The following is a 21080-nucleotide window of genomic DNA, read 5'->3' as shown; positions in this document are numbered from 1 at the left end:
CATGTTAGAATGAAGGGAATGAAAGCAGCATATGGAAAGCACAGCCCCGTTTGCAATTCCCTACATATAACCTCTTGAAAAACGCGAGGCCTATTTTTAGCACGATGATTGATTAGCGTTGCCATAGCAATAAGCAACACTTACAAGAACAGGGTAGAACCGAAGTGTGCCAAAACACTTGGCAAAGTCTTAAAGAGACAGTCAAACACCCGCGGGGTGTGACAGTCATTTAACGGAGAGGGCTGTCACATTCACCTTTGCATGGTAATTCCACCTGTGGTGGCTGTGGAATTACTGGAGCTGTCAGTAATTGGAGTTGGTCTGAGAGAGGCTTCTTCACCCTCTGGAACCTGCTTTGTGTGAGCAATGCCAGTTCACCAATGCTGTTGCAGCTGGTTTCATTTTCCATGTGGTTTCTGCCTGCAGAATGTCCAAAGACCTACTAGAGACCTCATCCTTGCTCTTCACCTCTCCTGTTCCTTGTGAATATTAATCCACAATCCTTGGCAGTTATTTCTGTACAGTAAAAATTAATCCCACTTTTTTTTTTTTTAAGCAGCAGAAGCATATTTCCCTAAATCTTAACATAAAAGCCCAGCAAGGCAGACATTTCATGTAAATGTTCTCTCTCATCTTCCACCACTTCTCAGACTGATGATTTTTTTATATGATCACATATGCATTATTTTGACAACACAGGTGGAACTGGATTCTTTAGAGAGCAATCTCCATGGAGCCTAAAGACAAAGAACAAAGTGACTGCTACAATGAGTGTTCAAGCAAATGAAATCTTTTCCACTCCCATACATCACATCCTTTAAATTCAAAATTTTTGGGCACTATTTTGGTACGCAGGGGGTAACAACAGCATTTCTTTATTGAAGGTCAAGAACCTGAAAAAGGGAAATGGAGTCCCAACTTTGTTGTAAGCGATAAAGGGGATGTGGGACTGTGGGCTGGTGGAAGGTGGAATATTCAATGGTTTTTGGAAAATGGACAATGGGGAGTTATTGACTCCCATCAGATTGCCCCAGACAGCTCTGCATGTGAGCCCCCAGAGCTGCTGTGTGATCAGGTCACCCAGGCACAAACCAGCATCAATCAGGGTGACAAGGCTGGAAGAGAATAGATGGAAAGGGCTGGGCAGGGTGATGGCATTTGGAAGATGTGACTCAGTGAGAGGGAGGAGAATTTGGAAAGCAAGATAAGCCCAGGAAGATGGCAAACAGCAAACAAAAGTGCTGTTGAGTGGAAAGGAAAAGAACAATGCAAAAACAGGGCTTGAAAATAAACAAGGGAGCAAAACTCTCATAAACAAGCTGAGGAAGAAAACCACTGTTTGTATTGTATACAATAACCTGGAGATGGAACGATGAGTAACAAGTTGCCTCCAACCACTATAAAAATCTTATCTCTGGCTTTGCCTTCCCTTAGGATCTCTTTCTTTGATACATGGGAACAGTAACCTGCTTATTGAAGAAGAAATGAAGGGAAAAGCCGCATGCACAAGTGGAAATGACAGTCCCATCCATCAGAGAGGGGGCTGGATTGCTTTGGAATAAGGCAGTGCTGGAAAAAGGGGAATTCTCCCAAGCAGTTTGAGTTACTCATTGCAATGGGATTAAGCTATTAAATGAGAATACAGGTTTGTAGCTCTCTAAAAATGTAATTTTTTTTTTTCCTTATAAATTCTACAGAGGTCCTCCTTTTGCTGGAACCTCTACTGAGGGAAATAAATCTGTGTTTTCCCAGGACAATGGCATCAGTGAGACTGTTTTCTGAGTTGGGGGGATAAGATGGGAGGATGCTAGTAGTAACTTTGCATTAGGTTCTAATCTTGCAGTATGGATTCTTTGTACTGCATTTTTGATGCAGACTGTTCAAATCCTCAAGCTGCAGAAAAGTTTCAGCCCTGAAGAGTGAGGGGTTAGGTCCAAATTTCAAGGGCTGGTAATCAGATAAAGAGAACACAGGACAAAACTCTACAGCAATGTTTATCTGAAACAACTGTTTTCCTTCTCAAGTCGTCTCATTATAAAAATAACAATACAAAAACATTCCTTCCAGATAATTTACTTCATGGATAAACCAGCAGCTAAGTGAAGCACAAAACATGCCTGTTCTCAAAAGTAATCAGAAACCAGCAGGTCAGTAATGGACCATTTAGCAACTCTCACTCTGGGGTCTTGACACATACCAGATGACATAATTTTATTTTCCTCAGTCATTTTCTGTAGAAGAATAAATGTCATTGTTATAAATCATCAAAAGAATTGTTGTCTCCTGCTTTCTGTTCCATAACTGATTTTCATAAATATTCTGGATTTATATTCCATTCATGAGGATGTTTGGGACATTGGCATGTTGAAGGAATGCTCCTCCTCCTTGTACAGAGCAAACAATGCCATTTTAATGCTTGTTTTGTCAATATAATTGTGAAACTAACATTTGTCCATAAATTATGCACAAAAAATTATCCAGCTGTTTTTAAATTTCGGCCCCAGAACTGAAATATTGCTAACACCACCAAAGCCATTCAGGTCAGGCAAATCTGTTTGAACTGATCCTTGGTAAACACTTGAACTGCACCTTCAAACCCAGAAGAGTTTGCTTAAATTCTCTTTGTATTTTTCCTAACCACTTTCTACTCCAGCTTGAGAGCTAAACTTTGGCTCATTTTCAGTGTACTTCGATCACATGAAGGTTTTGTACCATGGTTTAGTCAACAAACATGATCTGATTGTTTGTTTGCTTGAGGCTCCTTTCTTTTTTTGTCCAGAATCTCCACTGTCACTTGAGCAGGTTGAATGGATATTTGCTCTGTGCTGTTTATTTTCTAACAATATCCCAGTGCAGGTAAAGAAACTTAGTTCTATGCAATTCTTTTTCGTTTGGTTTGCAGTAGACACAAGTTTGCTTTCTAGTTAATTATTTCTAATCTTGCTGGGCAACCTCAGAAATAAAAGTAACAAAGCCTCCTGAAAGTTCAGTTCTTGCCACTGTGAATAGCATAAATATTTTTCCATTAAAGATACAAATTTGCAGGATACATATTTCCACTGAAGATACATATTTGTGATTAGTTGGTGTACAAGGGGTTGTTGAGAGCTGCAAGGCATCTTGTCTCTATCTTCCAAGAGAAAAAGGCCCCAGCCCCTGACTAGCAAAGGAATTCTTTCCAAAGCCAGCAGCTAAGAGCGCCCATTCCCCAGGAGCAGGTGGAGCTGGGCAGGAGGCACCTGACCACACCCACGTCCTGGAATTGCTTATGGAGTGGAATCCATTAGAGTTACTCCTATAGGGCTGCATTTCTGCTACATCCTAAATATGGTATCCCGTGTTTAATATCTTAAATCAACCTAATCACAATATAAATGGATTTGTAGATAAAACCCAAACATGTATTTTAGCAAGATATCTTGTCAGGTTTCTAATGACAAGATCAAAACCAAAGCAGCTCCAGTGTCTGTCTTGAAGACATTTTCTCACATACAGGTCTGAAGTAACACCCCAACCACTAAAACTTTGAACTTTACAGGAATATCTTATTCCCTAAATAGTACCCCGAAATCTGGATGACTTCCTTTGGCTTCAGCTTTGATGGTATTTTTTGACTTCCTCCTCCCTCTCCATGTCAGCAGGAAGCTTTCAAGGATTAGCTCCAGCTCTGATACAGCACTCCTTGGGACAGTCCCCATGTGTCGTCTTCCTGAGAGGAAGTCTTTTGTATGGCAGCTTTAACGAGGTGCATTTGCAAATGCTCTCCTGACATGGCCCTCTAGCACAAATTACACCCCACAAAAGCATCACTTGTGCAATAGTTCTGTAAAACTCATTATCTTAAGTGTGGCTTTTGCTTTACATGTTGTTAACATGGTTGTCAATAGCCGGTAGCAGATGTGGTGTTTGCTGTCAGATTTAGGGGGTTGCTGTGTAACAAATACCATTGCTTAAAGCAGATGCCATCATAACTGGATCCAGATTACAGAGGACTAATATCATGACAGTGTAATTTCCATTCCTGTTTTCATGCATCCAATCGCGCTTGGCTTTTTATACAACCATGGCACAGAGCAATATTCTGAAAATTATTTTTCAATGCCTGATGAGCATTTTTTCTTAGATGTCCTAATTTTGAGTCTTTAAGAAGGTCATATTTATGAATTCCATAATATTCCCAGGAGAATCAGATTGATGAAATTATTCCATACTTCATTTCTAAATGCCAGGGTATGGGCCTGAATGCTACTTCTCAACAGCTTACATATTTTACAAGTGAAAAACCTGTCAGTAAGGTTCAGTCTGCTGTTCACATCCTCTTGCAAACCACTAACACACACTGAAATAACATGCTGAGCCTTTAAGGTCCTTCTCTTTATTTAGAGTGGAATTTACAAGGTTAATAAGGTGTGAACATACCACAGAGCAGTATGTACTTGACTTGATAAGATTATGCTTTATTTATCCAGTTATTGGCCTGCCTTTAGAATGAGTTTTCCTTGAAATGAGGCTCAATTTGACTCTCACCATTTCCCACAGATCCTTCAGAGAGAATTTATGATCTTTAGGAAAAGGGTTTCCAGGCTGTCTTACATATTTTGGGCAATGTCTGTGGGCTTATTCTTTCTTTCAGAATTCTCTAATGACTACAGAAGATCAAATTTAGAGAAATATTCCAGACAAGGATAGCAATTATTCCCAGTGGTATGTTTAACATTTTTGTTCTAGATTCAACAGTTGGAGGCAAAGGCACTGCCTCTGTTTTCCATGAAGATAAGTTCATAGCCTATCAGCTCCATTAATACATATTTTAGATTTTTGTCTGAAATACAGTTTCCCTTATCTCCTCCCAGTACTTCTAGTTCTGTTTCCTTGCACCATGGTAATTGGTCCCCAGCTCCCCTAGGCAGTTACACTGTCACTTAGTGATGGTTTTGCCTACCTTCTAAATTTCTGGACTGATTTAATTTTTCTTTACATGTCTCTTTAACTCTGCAATCACTTCTGCTGATGCTCTTGAACATTTCTGTCGCTGTACCTTCCTCCAACCTGCACCAGGTGTTGTTTCACCAGATCAGACAGAGATCACCTCCTGATTCAGATTCTCTGAGTACAGCACTGCTGTTTGGCTTTAATAATGTATTGCAATTCAAATTTAGACACATATTTCTGTCTGCCACCATCCTTTGCATCATCCCCACTTGACTCTCTCAGTTAAAGAAAAAAAAATCACATTAAAAGATTCAAATTTACTTTCAGTTAAAGAAAAAATTTACCATGGAGAGATCTCAGTGCAACACAGCAAACGTCAGCTTCCCAGCCTAAAACTGAATGTGCCATCAAAGGTAAACCTTAATTAATGTCAACTCTGACAGACCCTACCAAAAGTCTCTTCTGGCAAAACCAGCTGAGAATCTGTCCCTCATCACTGCTGCCCATTCTGGGACATTTGTGTTTCCTCTGTCAAGCAAATGAATATTCTAAGTAACTGTAGCACATATTGGAAAGCACAGTTTGTTGCTTTGGGTTGTCACAGTTTCAACTCTTGGTCTCTACCTTTCAGATCTGAGCCTTTAAATCCCTTCATTTTTTTCTTTTTATCACACTATTTTTTTTTTCTCTTTGCGCTTTATGAGCTTTTAAAAAGTCTGCACAAACATTTTGAGCACTGCAGAATTAAAGAGAAACATCTGCATTATGTTTTACCTGCAGTTAGAAGTTCAAGCTAAATCAAAGCAGGAGTTTCTGAAAGGTCCCTTCACCTGGAACCTCCTCACCTTGCAAAGGCTGCTGGAAACTTATTGCTATTATTGAGGCCAGCATATTTAAACATTTTTTCTCATGATTTATGTGCTATATTTTGCCTTAGCTCTGTGAGAGGGAATAGCTGATTTTTCTGGGCACTGTGCCCAGATTATCTTTAATTTTGTCTACAGATTGTACAGTTTCCCATATACTATACCAGAGATGAGCATTTTATAAGTTAATAAGCCAATAAATAAAATCTGTTCTCATGTCTCCATGTAACAACTGGAACCTTAAAAGCCTCACCCTTTTTAATAGAAGGTTTTCTTTCTTACAGTCAGTAAGTAAAAACATATCAAATCATTTTGAAGTGATAAAGACAAATAATTTCTAGGATCCCCTTAGAATTACTTTAATTTTCCCTTTAAATTGCTTAAACAAATAACTAAAATAAAGGTTTCACTATTGAATGCATTATAAATAAGTTATATTAAGAAGGAATCAGCCTGGATTCCACTAATATATTTTACATAATTTTTCTATTTTTGGAATAAAAAGAGAAAGAAAAACTTACTGTGTATTCTGATTTCCAATTGTCCAGTTGTAAAAAAAAAAAGAAGAGAGAAAAGAAAAAAAAAAAAAAGAAACGTGAAATAAAACAATGATGCAAGATCCTTACAGTAAACACACATTAGTAATAAAAGGATTGTGTCAGATCATCTGCAGATTTATATTTGACTAAAGTCTAAGGGACAACAAAGGACACAAATCAGACAGAATCCAAGCACCTGATGTTTTCTTTGCAAGCAAGAAATTGCATAAATACAACACTCCTGTTTTTACCTATCCTTAGCTTATAATCTTAATTTCCTGATGCCAGTAAATATAAGGTGAAAAATATATCCAGTTCCACAGGAGTTAAAGAGACTTGGTGCTTGTAGTTCAATATGTAACTTGGAGCTTCTGAAGATAAACTAAACCATCCCCAAACCACAAAGCAGCAATCATTTCTGCCACATTCCTCACCTGTGATTGTGTAAGGATAATAATTCCAGGCCTTCTCTGTAACATAAAATATTTTGGGAACAACTGCTCTAGCCCAGCTAGGCAGTTTGCTGAAAGTAAAAAGAAAATATAAAATTAGAATATCTCATGACTTATGACTTATATTATTAGAATGTATTATGACTTAGAATATACTATGACTATTTCTATGTGTATTGTAGAAATGAGGATATTCCCAATGTGCCCATCATTTGTGAGGTGTTTGTACCCAGACTTCTCAGGAGCATTTTCATTTTCTGCCTCAGCAGTGCTCTCCTCACAGAGGGAGCAGATCGGGGCCAGAGCCACAACCTTCGAGTGGGCTGAACTGAGGCTGCTCATGTTGGGAATCCATGGCCTGGATGGAACCTTTGGCCACACTGCACAGGTGAGGCCAAACAAGGTGTCCCGGTGGCACCGTGTGCTCAGCCACAGGGAGGCACTCTCTAACAAGAGGTCAGGAGGAAATGTGGGATTTCAGTCCACTTCAATCCCGAATCCATTATTTCTTCTTACAGATTCTTTTTTCTTCCTTCATGTTCTCTGCCAGCCCTGAAACCTTCGTGCTCAGCTCACCTGGCATGCAGCTGTTCCCACACTACCAACGCCAATTCCTGAGTAGGAAGCTTTTATATTAAAATTAACAGATCACTCAAAACACCTCGTGAGGCTGGTAGGCAGCATTAGTCCCATTTTGCTGATGGGAAAAGTAAATAACAAAAGTGAAGAGAATTAATGGAACTGACATTACAGCTCAGAGCTCGTTCTGTCAAGAAAACTCACCAGTGCAGTGGTACAGAGGCAGCAGAATCAGAAATCAAATACATAGATGCACCATTTGAAGGGATCATTAAAGGGTAATTGAATAATACTATGGAAGGGTGGCAGCATTTTTTTACCCTGGCTCTTGGATTTCTCATTTCCAGCACTCTGGTCACAGAGGGTACCAAAAACTGATGAACAAAGGAATATTCAAAAAGGCAAGCTCACTCTAATTCATCTTTCAACCCTCTCTTAATGACTTCAGTTATAAGCACTGAGGGTGCCAGGAACAAAGATGCAGAACTAGTTATTCCAAGGACAGCAGACCTTGGACACCACAAGTATCCCTGTACTTGGGGGACTCAGTTAAAATGGTGTTGGTCTGGCAAAGCACTGAGCAGAGCACCAAGAGAGCAGAGGCCAAGACTGAATCTGTACTGAACTGCAGAAGATGCTTCCAAACCTCAGAAGATGCTTCCAAACCTCAATCTCCCAAGTGTTTGAAATAGTTCTGTTTAGATAACTGTGTGCAGAAAGTAAATTAACTTTCCATATTAGCAAAATTCTGAAGAAAATACATTTGGGATCATTAAGGCTTATTTAACCATGATCTGGCTACATATAAATATTTTATTTGTGCAGAAGCAAAATGCAGATGTTGGTACATTATCTACAGATTCAAAGCCAAGAGCATTGACTTTTGCTCTTTGATGACATTGCTCAAAACTGGATTATTTTCTTTACATAAACCTTTCTTGTGCACAGACTTTTAAGCAGTATTTTACATCCTGCATAATAGACTTCCCTGTATCAGATCTTCTGTTTATTTTGTCAGCCTCTGTCAGTGTTTTTACGAATGCTTCCCTTACCCCTGCTAAACTTTACTCTGATGCCTAAATTATAAATACCAGAAGATGCAGACTTTCAGCTTCTGAAAACATTACTCCAGCAGGAGAGAAGAGGCAATAAATAATTCTAAATATAACTAAGGTTATACTGACACTAGAAAATATACATCTGCTCTTTTTTTTGTTATTGTTGTTTTTAGCATATTTGCCTGTCTACCTATCTTCACCAGTACAGAACATCCTGAAAAAAATAACTTTATGAGCAAAACACAGATTATACTCAGAATTGCTAGCAAGTCCTAATCACAGACACACATGAATTCTTCCAAGGTCCACTCCAAGAAAAGATATTATCTCTATTTCAGCAGCACAGGTATGAAGATCACATTAGTTTTTTTTTTTTTTTCCTTATTTCCTTATTTCTCCTCTATCCAGATGAACTTCAGTCTCAAATTTCTTTAAGACATATCAGTTCAGATCAAAATAGAGCAAAGCAGAGTTTGTTAGGGCAGTGGGCCCAGGCAGAAGAAAAGCTGAGGGAGAGAATTGTGCTGGGGGAAGTTCTGTTCCTCAGCAAGGCAGGCAGAGGAGAAGTTTCCAGCACATCCTGTATGGAAGCACATCATCTTGAGTGAAATCCTCCAGAGACATCCTGGCCTCCCAGCAAAATCCACAGCGGCCTGACAACATCCTGATCCTTTCCACAAAGCTACAACACTACTGCAATGTCTGGTGGCATTGTGACACCACACCCAGATTCAAATAGCAAATCTGGTGATGGAGGAATCAGACTTATCAGTCAGCTCAGTGAACCTGACTTCAAATATCCACCACAGCTTTAGGTAACTGTCCTGAGTTGTTTTAGGCACAAAGATCTGCTTTGTCAATGTTTGTACCCATCTTTGGCTAAGAAATCCTGTGTTCCATTGCCTGCACTACCAGGAATCACGTGCTTCCCATGTATAGTTTGTACATGGCTTCTAGGTTCTTGTGGTCATTCTGAATTGCCCTGAAGTGGCAATTCTGAATATGCTCTTCTGTGCTTAAAGCCTTATTTTTGACATGCAGGAGAGAAATACCCAGAAAGATTTTTTAAAAAACCCACAACTTGTGGGAGCTTTACTATGGGAACACATATATTGATTTTTCCCAAGTCCTATATCTAGCCTGTGAGAGAACACTTACAATCACAATAATATTAAATTTTGGCAAGATATATGTTATTGAACTCGTGTGTGTGTGTGTGTGCAGCATCACTGGTGATTCAATTTGTCCTGAATTAAGGTTAGATATGTCAGGTTTGCAGTGCAGGAGGAACTTGTAATGTAGAAGCAATAGTCTCAGTGTTTGTATGCCCACTTCAAAAATGCTGCAGAGCATAAGTTTAATACAATGAAACAGGCCCAGGGGAAAAGAAGAACTTCAGGAAAGCAGTGATATTCAATTAAACCAGTAGTAGTAAAAAACAGATTGTGCAATATATCTCATATTGCACAAATATATATCTCTGAACATCTCCAGCCTGTGAGTAGAGACATTGACCCTCTATTGGCAGTATCATTTCAGCATAGGAAGACAAACACTTCACTCTGAGAAATGATGGAACTTCAGGGAGAAAACCCCCAAATTTTCCACCATGTCTTTAAGCCTAATGATCCAGGAGGCTGACATTGTACAATGGTCATTCATAATGTTAATTAACTTTGCTGAGGCAGAATACAGTCAGCAAAAATGCTGGCTTTGTGACATAATTATGAGATGAGAGAAACTTAAACCTTTTCAATGGTTCAGTTTTGTTTTTCTTGGAGGTTGAGACTTTGCTGGTTTTGTTGTTTAGTTTTTTGGCTCCCCCTCCCCAGCAATTTTGGAAAACAGAATGACAAACAATTAAGTGTAAAAGAAAGCAAAAATTCTGATTTTCAGTATATCCTGAACTCCACGTTATAATTCCTTCTCATGGAGAAGATGCTCTAGAAGGAATAATAGCTAATTCCTCTGTTCCAAGCCACTGATCTATCCCACCTCCCCATGGCTACCAGGAAGCAGCATGTATTCATGTGAACATTTCTTGAAACAGAAAGGCTGTTGCCTGCATTCCTTGCAAATTTTTCTTACAGTCCATGCTGGGAGAAGCAGTTTTACTGCACTTGCCTGTTGAGATAGACTCGTTTTTCTGTTAGCTGACCATTGCCATGGTTGGGATCTTCATAGGGCTCATTCTGCACCACTTCCACACCCTCCCCTCGGTCACTCTGCTCATGGCTGTGCTTGCTGATCATGTACAGCTGTCCAATTCTGTACTGCAAGGCAAAACCAAGAACAAAGTATATTAGTTTTATCTTACACGTGTTCAAAAACCAATCTTAATCAATGATACAGAACTATGTGTAAATAAAAGGTAGTTTAAAGGTGAAAACCAGTATTTTTGGGGTCCTCCCATTATCTTATGAAGTCCATGGCATCACTTGTGGAAAAAAAATAATAAAACCTGTGTGCATACAAATGTAAAGAATTAGGCCAGTCCTCTATTATTAGACTTTGTATTTGTAAGTATATTAGTGAAGAACTAAGTAAACAGTTAATCTAGTGCTTCCACATGCTGAAATGTAAAGGGACTTTAAGCAGCAGGTGAACTCTAAAATTCAGTGGGACACAGGATTCTCCTGCCCTGCCAACACAATGAAGTCCTGCAATATGATTTGGGGTAACTATGGCTGATCCACAGAAACAGGAGCACTAGCTCTTAAGAAAAAAACATACAGACTCCAAGTCCTTGAGAAAGGATGTTAGAGTCACTTGGCAATATTATTAAAATGCATTTAAGCACTTGAATGCTCATTTTTCTATAGACTCTCAAGTAACTTAGGAAGCCAAACACTGTGAGAATTGGCCCAACTTTGCTATCACTGAAAAACAAATTGTTGCACTTGACTTTTTTCTCACTATGTCTTGTATCTGCATCAGGGCTTTTGCCTCCAAAGAAATCTAACAAAAATACATTGTTGAACTTTCATGAACAAAGGTTTTAGAGTAAAGTTGTACTTTCCCAATCATTTTCTGGTCTGAAATTTTATTCTCAAGTCCTTTGCACACTCTTGAACATACCAGGGTTCTTCCAACTCTGATAGGTCTCTGGACCTATCCAGTTTTCTTGATTGGACCCCTCTCTCCCTCAGAGCAATTCGTTTAGGCATATACATGCTAATCACTTCAGTCACATCAATCCCCCTTCATACACAAAGAACAACCTGTTAATTTAGAGAATGGCTGAGCTATCACACAAGCTGCCAAGTACTAGCTCAGCATAAGCAAACAAAAGGCTTGTGACAGTCTGTCCTCAGAAAACTCGATGAGATTCTTGTGGTTATTGCATATTATAACAGCAATCCTATCACATACTTTAAAGAGCCCAAATCAAAGGAACAATGAGCTCAGAAAAAACCCCAAACCTTCACAAACCTTATTAGCAACTGGCAACAAGACAGTCTTACTAAACAAAATGATAAGGAATAGGAGGATGGAGGGCACCCTATATTAGTTCCTCAATTTTGCATAAACCCAATTTTTTCCTCTACAGCAACAGGCCACAAGAAGGTAAGAAATTCAGAACTTGCATCTTGATTTAAGAGAGTAAGTCCTAAAATTGTTTTACTTGCTAATCCACTTCTCTGCCTTTGTCTCTACTGAATGCTTTTTCTCTATCTCATCGTATTTGAACATTTTGTCCTAATCTCTAAGGCTCTGAAGAGCTGCAGACCTCACACATAGCTTTTAACTAGAACCATGACAAATTGTTTTCTCTTTTTCTCTAACAAAAATGAATGTATTGGTGCACAGTGAAGGCAAAGTTTATAGTACATTTGATTTGACCAATTAGTAGTTTGAAAAAGAGTAAATTTCAGGCACACAGAGCTGTTCTTCACCTCTGAAATCAAAGCAACGCACTTAAAAGCTGAATACAAGTTGAGAAGAATGCTTTGCCTTTAATTAGATGTGTATCAATTAGACCACCTGGGAGCACAGACTTCCTGCCTGTAGAGTGATAAGGATGGCAGAAAAGAGGAAAGGTGATAAGGTTCTTATCTTCTAATGGAAAGGAAGAAGCCAGTAATTTGTATCCTGTGGAATATGAAAAGGTTAGATGAGGGGTAGAGAGAGGAATTACAGTTTGACATAAAGTCAATATTTCGATCATGATCTCTATTGGGATTTTTGTTATCCCATAAAGTTATGAATTTTAGTTGCCATGGACACCTCTGGAAAGTGTTTCATAATTGCAGATATAAATTTCCTACGTCCACGTAGTTCTTTGCAATTTTGCTCTCAGTTTTAATGATCAAATACAAACACCTCAGTTTCTGTTGGAAATGTTGGCTCAGAAATATCAAGATGAATGCAACTGTGGGGTTGTACTGATGCCTTCATTTGCTCCAGCAACATGAACCAGAGATATCCCCACACCACCAAGTTTTGTTAACAGTGGTTGTTGTTCTTTCATGGACCCACCCCACCATAAAACGCTTGCGAGATATCAAATCCCAAAGACTGTAAATGAATCTGAGCAGAAGTTTAAGGGGGCTAAGCCTTGTGCCCACTGCACTCTGCAGATGGGGTCACTGCTGTCAAAGCAACTGCTTTCCAGATGCTGCACAGTCAGTGCCTAAAGGAAGGTTTTCCTCTGCTGAGGCTCAAAATCACACACGTTCCAGTCATACCCACGATCTCACAGAAGGTATCCAGGCAGCCCAGCATGGTGCCTCCCATTTGGAAGATGCTGAAGGGAACAGAAGGCACCACTGCTGGACAGCTCTCCTGCAGGAACCCCACTGCTCCTCGCCTTCTGCAGGCGATGACTTTCCATAGCTATGGATCTGACACCAGCCCAGTAGAAATACCCACCTTCAAAGCCAGCTTGAATGAGGCCCTGAGCTGCCTGGTCCAGGGAGTGACATCCCTGCCCACGGCAGGGGTTGGAACAAGAGGAGCTTTGAGGTCCCTTCCAACCCAGCCCATTCTGTGACCTTTCACAACGACTGAAGTGGCTGGGCAGTCCTGCTGGAAAGCAGCTGCATTCAGCAAAGAAACATATTTGTACACATACTTTAAAGTAGCTAACTTAGCACTCTGGTGTGCTATTCATTTATTTCTACCTACTGTACAAAATGTTAAAATCGTTCTAGAGCAGAATGGAAAATGTTAACTTCCAAAATAATAGTACTTTACTAAATCAGAGAGCGCACAACTATTATTTCAGATAAAATAGCATTTTTTTCAAGTGTATGTTTCTATTTACATTAATAAAATCCAAGGCAAAGATGTGCCTTTTAGAACTTGCTGGAATTTAAATGCCTGAATAAAAAGTCACAGCTTTTTCTTAGTTCCTATGGATATTGTGGAGAAATAGCACTTAAGAATCATTTCACAACAGTAATTGATACACATTATTCCTGCAAGGGTAAACTGATGTGCCACTACTATTTATGTCGCTCTATCACAGTCTGAATTTCTGTGTTCTTAGCTGTAAGATAATTTTCCAAGACCATCTACTGTTTCAAGGACTTCAGTAAAATTTCACACAATGGCACCTGATATGAATTTGGATCTGGAGCAAAACTCTTTGTAAATTCTTCAGTTTAATAGGGGAAAATTTATTCAATATCAGAGCAAGAACTTCCATAAACAAATGCACAGAATGTGGAAAAACAGCCCTGATGTTTCCTAAGCCCTAATGAGTGAGACTTTGTCTTGGTGGTGACTTGCCTGCTCCTTCAACAGGCAGATGGTGTTTGCTGTTGGGATTTAGTCATACAAGAAACAAGGTTCATGCTAGCAACAGCATAAGGATGGCCAAACTGATTTTGTTTAAAATTATGAGTAAGACCAGAAGCACTTTTATCCCTCAGATAGATGGAAAAAAAAAAAAAAGAAAAAATGAAAAAAATTTAAAAAGGGGTCCACCCCACCCATCTTTCATTTGTAGAGCTCCCACCATCTCCAGCAGGAGCTGCACAAGAAATCTTTGTACAAACATGTCTGAATTTTTTCAGCCTGAATGCCTATTGCTCAGGTTTTGATTTCATGCAAGTCTCAGAGTACAAACTTTCAAACTTCAGGTGGAATATAAAAAATAAAACTCTCTCAAAGGAGAAATTACACCAAAATGATCTTGTATCTGAAATTTTCATACTGCTCCTTGAAGTTCTTATCTGAATGCTCACAGAAAATGTAACAGATTTATCACTGGCTTCATCTTATAATTCTCATATTCAAAAGAATGGTTGAACACTTTCATCTACATTTACTTTTCTGTAACAAGAATAAACCATCAGGGATGGTGCTGCCATTTCAATTTGTTCAATTTTCTGTTCTAAGCCAGTAGTGAGATCCCTTCCTGCAGAGAGGAGCTAGAGTCCAGAAGACACCGAGTGTCTTTTCTGCCTGCTTAAGGTAATGATTGTTTGGTGAGCTGCATTTTGACAGTGGAAAGTATTTCTCACACAGGTTCATGCTAAAACACGCCAGTGGCTGCTAGTCCTGTTCTCAGAAAACTGCAAAAGTAAAACAGAAAAAAAGAAGAAAAGCAGCAACTAAAATGAAACAGATCTGTCCTAATGCACAAAGGCAACTCTGAAGGTTCAGCCCTGCCTCCACTGATGGCAATAGTTCTTTTGTCATTGACCTCAATTTACTTAAGATTTATTTCTAGCAAGAAAATACAATGCATCAGCTTCATTATAAGTTATATCAGTCCAGCTACACTGAAACCAAGGGCATTGATTATGGCAAAAGAGTAGCAATTTTATTAAGGAATTCTGATTTATAGAGTGCTGTCTCATTCACAGAAAACAATCTTAAAATTGATTGATACATTTCTGATCTATTTTTAAGTCTTAATCTTTGCAAGATGCTCTGTGTGCTCCTTGTGAATGTGTCCCAGGACTTCGTTTTATTTTTTTTACTAAAAGCATTAATAGGAATATTATTTATCACTTTTCCACGTTTTGAATTATTGAAAACAATTGCTGATTATTCCTCAAATGACCACCATACGACAAACGTGGTGATCCCCAGGTAAGTTACTTGTCCAAACATGCACAGCCTGTCACTCCCAGCAATCTCCTCCCAGCAGTTTTACAGAGATATTTTACCTCTGGAATAAATTGTTTGGAAATGTACTTGCTTGAGTAAATATCTTTGTCTAGGAGGATACACTGAGGTTTCCTATTGTGTTTGTTTTGATGTTCAGGGCATTGTTTTCAGGTCCTGATCAAGACATAAGCCCTACACTGCTATAGAAATGAAAAGCTTCCACTTAGATACTAAACACAGGCAAAGAAAGTATTAACCTTATTTCATATTTGATTAATTGAAAGAGAAATTAATACATCAACCTTAAAAAAGATGTCTCTGGTAGAGCAGGGAATTTAGCCTCAATCTAGTGATTCCAGCTCAGTGCTGTTACCACAAGACACACCTGTAATTTCTTTTTAATTCTTAATGATAATTACTGAAAGAGAAGTGGTTTCTCTAATCTCCCCCACTAACTATAAATCCTTCATGTTAGTATTATTAGACATCATTCCATCTGGAATGGTGAATCCTGATGCATCCTCATTCCCTCATGTGTGGGCAATTACAGCCCTGGCTGATGGAGCGCTGAGGCTGTGTCCTCTGATCCCCAGACTCCTGTAGGTGATGATTCATGGCTATTAACAATAATTTCAGGAACTCTTTTCCATGACACAAGCTCCAGCTTCTGACAAAGCGATTTGTTTGCCTTGTTATTAACATTCCTAGATTGGTTTTAACAAGAACAGAGGAATGTGCAGTGTACTGGTATTTGATTTTTCATGTATGGGTGGGTTTGTATTGGCTCCTCCTTGGCTGCTTTTGGAATCAGGAATTTGGTTTGGTTTGGTTTCAGCTGGGGCACAGAGCCACTACTTTGCAAGCAATGGAGGTGAGTATCTCTTGATTACCACCAGCTCAAAGTTTTACTGCAGGACATTGCTACAGAGAGAAATCAGTCAGACTTGTTACCACTGCAGAGTAAGAAAACTTGCCACTGAAATAATCCTTTTTTTCCTAGAGAGGCAGAAAAGAAAGCAGGAAGAAAATAAATGAAATGTAAATTTGAACTTGGAAGTCTCTCTTATGTAGCACAATTTACCAGTGTGAAAATAACGGTTTATATTTCCAAAATAGTGATTTTCCTGGTAAAATAATGACATTGTGGGCTAGGGTCCTGTGAAAAGAGGACTGCTGGGTTCGACTGCTTGGGAAATTCTGCAAGGAAAGCATGAATAGTAAACAGAGAAGGCAAAAGGGGCTGGCTCTTACGGCCCAGTGCAGTGCTGTGCAGATTCCCAGCCTGCTGACCTGACCCTAAATCTCCTTTAGCCTGGCCAAACAGCAGTGTGGAGCCTGCATTAATACATTGTTTGACTTCTTGTTTCTAAGCTAAGATGTTTAGAGCAAACCAGGCACCTTTGCACTGCATTCTCTTTGTCATGTAGAAACATCCAAAGTGCAAAGAAGTTTTTATGAACTGGTACTTTAAATGGCTGTCCCCAAGGCACAAATATGAGAAAGTAGCTCCAGGAGGAAAGGTAGGCTTCTAAATTACTGTCCTCAAAGGGAAATCTGTTTTTATCTATACAAATGATCAATCAAGGAATAACACCAAACATCTAGGTCCTAAAGTCTAAATCTCAGCATAATTCACTGTAGTGATTTGAGGCCCCAGCAAATCATGCAAATTATTTGGTGGTATAAATGTTACTCCCTGCAGTAATATATAAAGAATCTGACCAGTCAGAGTTTAGAGTTGAGCTTGAAATTTTTCTTTCAACTAATTTCTGCATGCATCTCTGAATCACAAAGCACTACACATCTGCTGACTTGCATCAGCAGTATTCTTTACTGTTACCCAAATTCATGGGAACATGCTTTTGTAGCCTCACAAACTAACAGTTGCAGAAGGAACAGTTGATTTTTGCATGCTGTGAAGTGCCATTCTTACTGCTTTCATGTTTGCTTTGCCTTTTCAAGGAAGAAATTACATCCTTGAGATCCTTTATCTGCCTAAATTCCCGTGAATGGCAGTTCAGCAATGACACAATAGATGTTGAAAGTCAGTATCTTCCTCTGGTATTTTCAGCTGAAGCAACATGGCCCACTCTAAGTTTACAATACCCTGGCACATAGTGGCTTACAGCTAAACAAGATCTACTGAAACCAAATAGAGCAGGTCTAGATCTCTGCTTAATAGGTGTACAATGGAAATTAAAATAAATTAAAATTAAGCTGCAAATGTTCAGCTTTCATGCAAATGGTTTGCCAAATATAGCTCATGTCCTGTTCAAATTGTAGTCATTTTATGCTTCTAGACCAGCTGTGCTATTGAGAAAAGCCAGCTGTTTATCTGGAGTGTACAAGCTCATACAATTTTTAAGAATCAGTTTTTATTAACAATATTTTACAGTGAGTCAGCTGGTTACATTTTTCAAGCATGTACACTATGTGCTTTGTACATAAATACTGATGATACTCTATTATGTAGATTTATCCATGTATTTCCTGCAAGGAATGCAGATACATTTCCGGAGGCTGTCTCAAAAGTCCTCTGTGCACATAAAGAACAGCTAAAAGGGACTCACTGTGTGTCTTGAGCAGTCTGTCAGTGCTGCACACTGACCACTCTCCACATCTTCTCAGCCCTGTTTATGACTACCTGCTCTGATTGTCTGCAAACATGTCCTGCCTTGATTCCAGCTTCCTGCTTTTCATGCAGAGTTCACTCTGCTTTACAGTGCACAATCAGTTTGATAACGATCAAACATCATTGAATCTTTTTCTAAGGCAAAAACATATTTTATTTGTTTGTCACAATTCATTCATGAGATCGTTGCTAATTTAAAGCCTGAAGCTCAAGGAGCTGTTCAGTAAATATCTTAAAATTTTAACTTAGAATGCAGTAAAATGAAGTAAAACTGCAACATAATTTTTGTAGAGGTTACTAAAGGTTTCTCAGTGACATAAACCTTTTTGCTGATATTCCAGGAAAACACTATTTCCATTTCAGATATTCCAAGAACAGTCAGAGTGGAAAAGCGAGGGCATTCTTCTTGATCCCTGTCACCAATCTCTTCCCAGCAGCAGGCACGAGCCCTGCACGTGGGGTGGTACAGGACTCTGTTTCACTCACAGGGAAATGTGACATTCTCCATGGCCCAGTGATGGTGATGAGAAGCTTGCTCTATTAAACCTGACAGCAAAAGCTGTTACATGTTTTTTCCATTAAAACGAACAGGATTTGTGGGGGGGAAGAGAAGAAACTGACTCGTGTGCCCTGCATATTAAACACATATTTCAGCTGGCCAGAGCTGGGATGTGCTGTGGCCAGCCAGCCACACAATGTGTCAAAGGGCTGGGCTGCAAAGCTGGCTTTGAACAGGGAGGTTGACTTCTGTGAAGTGCAGGATTTAAAAAATTTAGTTATTTTAATTCAGTTCAGTTTAAGCTGGGAGTATTCAGAGTTTCATACGTCCTTTGACCCTTTCAAAATTCAATGAAGTGCAGAAATAGACTTGAGAGTTAGGTTTATCTTTAACTATAAATGGACCAAACACGTGTGCATCTATTCATGCTTTTAGAAATGATTTTCTCTTTTTGCATGGCTAATGGTATTTGCTTAATGTTTAAGTAGAACTTCTTTCCCCTCAGGCTCCTTTTCTCTAATTACTCTTCTTCAGTAATTACTCATTTTTACGACTTGAAAAATCTCTCTCACGCCAACACCATCAACTTTCAAGTGCAGAGAATTCAATGCTTTCAGAAAAAAATTTGAGTAAACTTTGAGTTTAGAAGCACCAAAGAGACTACAAAGGATTCCATAAACTTTGTCAGAATCACAGGAGGGAATAATTCTGCAATTACATTTTTTGGCAAGCAAGTTCCTTACAACGCATTTTAGGCAACATAATTCTGCTTATAAATATGGAAAAATGAGAACTTTCTTAGTATGCACAATCTACAATGAATAAAACAGCATCAGAATTTAGTACTTAGTAGTAACAAGCTGAACAAGACAAATCCAATCTGCGTTCTGATATTTTATTCAGAAGAAAATGAAATTTTGTTTGCTACTTACAGTGAAATAAAAATATATTCACAGTCCAGAATATTTCATTTTATTATCAGAAATACTTCATCCTACTTTCTGATCTTCTAAAATAAAACTGACTTCAATTAAATTTTTAAAATGCACTTGTTTTATTCCTGCGTCCTGTAGATAAAAACAATGTTATAAAGAACCCAGTGACTGTAAATAGTTGAGGTCACTCCTGCATCTCTACCTCTAACCCAGGGATCAGGATGATGGAAATATTAAGGTTATCTGAAGTCATCTGATGGAAGGAAGCACATGACAGCAATTGCATAAGAAGGAAATTAAGACATACTTTCCTCCCCAGATTTTTAAGATATACTGAAGTCTCAACACTAATACTGAAAGAAGATATAAGTTTTCCATTTTAGTTAATTAGAACAAATATTTGCAATTTAAGTACCTACTCTATATATCTGTGACAAAATGCCCCCATGCTGAAATGAATCACTACCATAGGAACTTATTACTTTTGTACCTGTGCCTCTGTTACATGCAAGAATCTGTAACAAATCTTGGGAGGACATTTAGGGGAGAAATCTGCTTGCCTGATACTGACTTATGGAAAATCAAAGCTGCAGCCAAATAAACTCTTGGGCAGGAACCTGGGTTTTGCTGCAGAACAAAAAGCAGCTGTGACATCTGGGGGTGCACACGCTGGAGGTGTCAGGGTGCTCACGTGTTTGTCTAGAGTTAGAGCACACAACCTGTCATTTCAAACTTCTCCACCTTGAAGGTGCAAGTTCTCTGATGATGTACAGCTAAGCAGAATTGCTGCCTTCCAGCACGACGCAGAACAGCAGCTCTTACGTAAGTATAAGCAAAATTTCCAGGAAGGACCACATTCCTGACTGAAAACTTCCAGAGCAGACATTCTTTCCATACCACATGTAGACTAAAGGGAGGATGAAGGCCAAAAATTCCTGACAAGGGAATCTATAGGCTTAATTCAATTTTATCATAATCCAGGAATGTGAAGCTGTATGTTCTCCAGATGTTTTTGCCAGATGGGGCCACAGCATTAGGCACTCCACCAGTGCTTATCTGGTTTTAGTGTTCTGTAAGGGAAGTCTAGAACATTACACAAACACAGCATTTCCTCTGGGACAGAACCTGGAAACAGTGCAGAGGGAGGTGCAGGATTTAAAACCTGCAGATTTTATAACCAACACAGAAGAGTTACGTGGGTTCATCATACTTAAGAAGATTAGAGAGGGTGATAATGTTTGGGTAAAATGGAATATAATTTCTCAAGCTTATACAACAAATATATATCGCTATATTCCACAGAGCTACCTGCAGTCTGATTGTGCAGGGGCTGTAAGACACAACTGGCAATTTATCAGCTCAGATATCAGAATCTGAGAGAATCCAGTGTGACTAAGGGGGCCTTGACCATGCACCAGGGAACAAGAAAACTCTTCTAGGACAGATATCCTTGCCTTACCCCTTTGGATATCAAAACCAGAAATAATGATCACCAGGAATGGCAGAGGAATGAGCGGCTCCTGGTT

At 39.0% G+C, this 21080-nt stretch overlaps 1 protein-coding gene across 1 annotated transcript in view; it reads right to left on the bottom strand.

Moving 5' to 3' along the window:
• The window catches only part of PITPNC1 (phosphatidylinositol transfer protein cytoplasmic 1), a 40441-nt gene extending 27436 nt beyond the window's left edge, over window positions 1-13005 (bottom strand). Inside the window, exons 1-4 of the mRNA XM_053960285.1 lie at window positions 12750-13005; window positions 10551-10699; window positions 6772-6860; window positions 6320-6327 (exon numbers count right to left, since the gene is read on the bottom strand). Of these exons, the coding sequence (XP_053816260.1) occupies window positions 6320-6327; window positions 6772-6860; window positions 10551-10699; window positions 12750-12839 (336 nt within the window). The 5' untranslated portion in view covers window positions 12840-13005. The remainder of the gene's footprint in view (window positions 1-6319; window positions 6328-6771; window positions 6861-10550; window positions 10700-12749) is intronic.
• Between the last annotated feature and the right edge of the window lie 8075 nt (window positions 13006-21080).

Source organism: Vidua chalybeata, chromosome 19 (genome assembly GCF_026979565.1).
Source record: "Vidua chalybeata isolate OUT-0048 chromosome 19, bVidCha1 merged haplotype, whole genome shotgun sequence".
Taxonomy (NCBI): Eukaryota; Metazoa; Chordata; class Aves; order Passeriformes; family Viduidae; genus Vidua; species Vidua chalybeata.
Note: the sequence above shows the minus strand (reverse complement) of the source record. Positions and strands in the feature narration are given on the sequence as shown.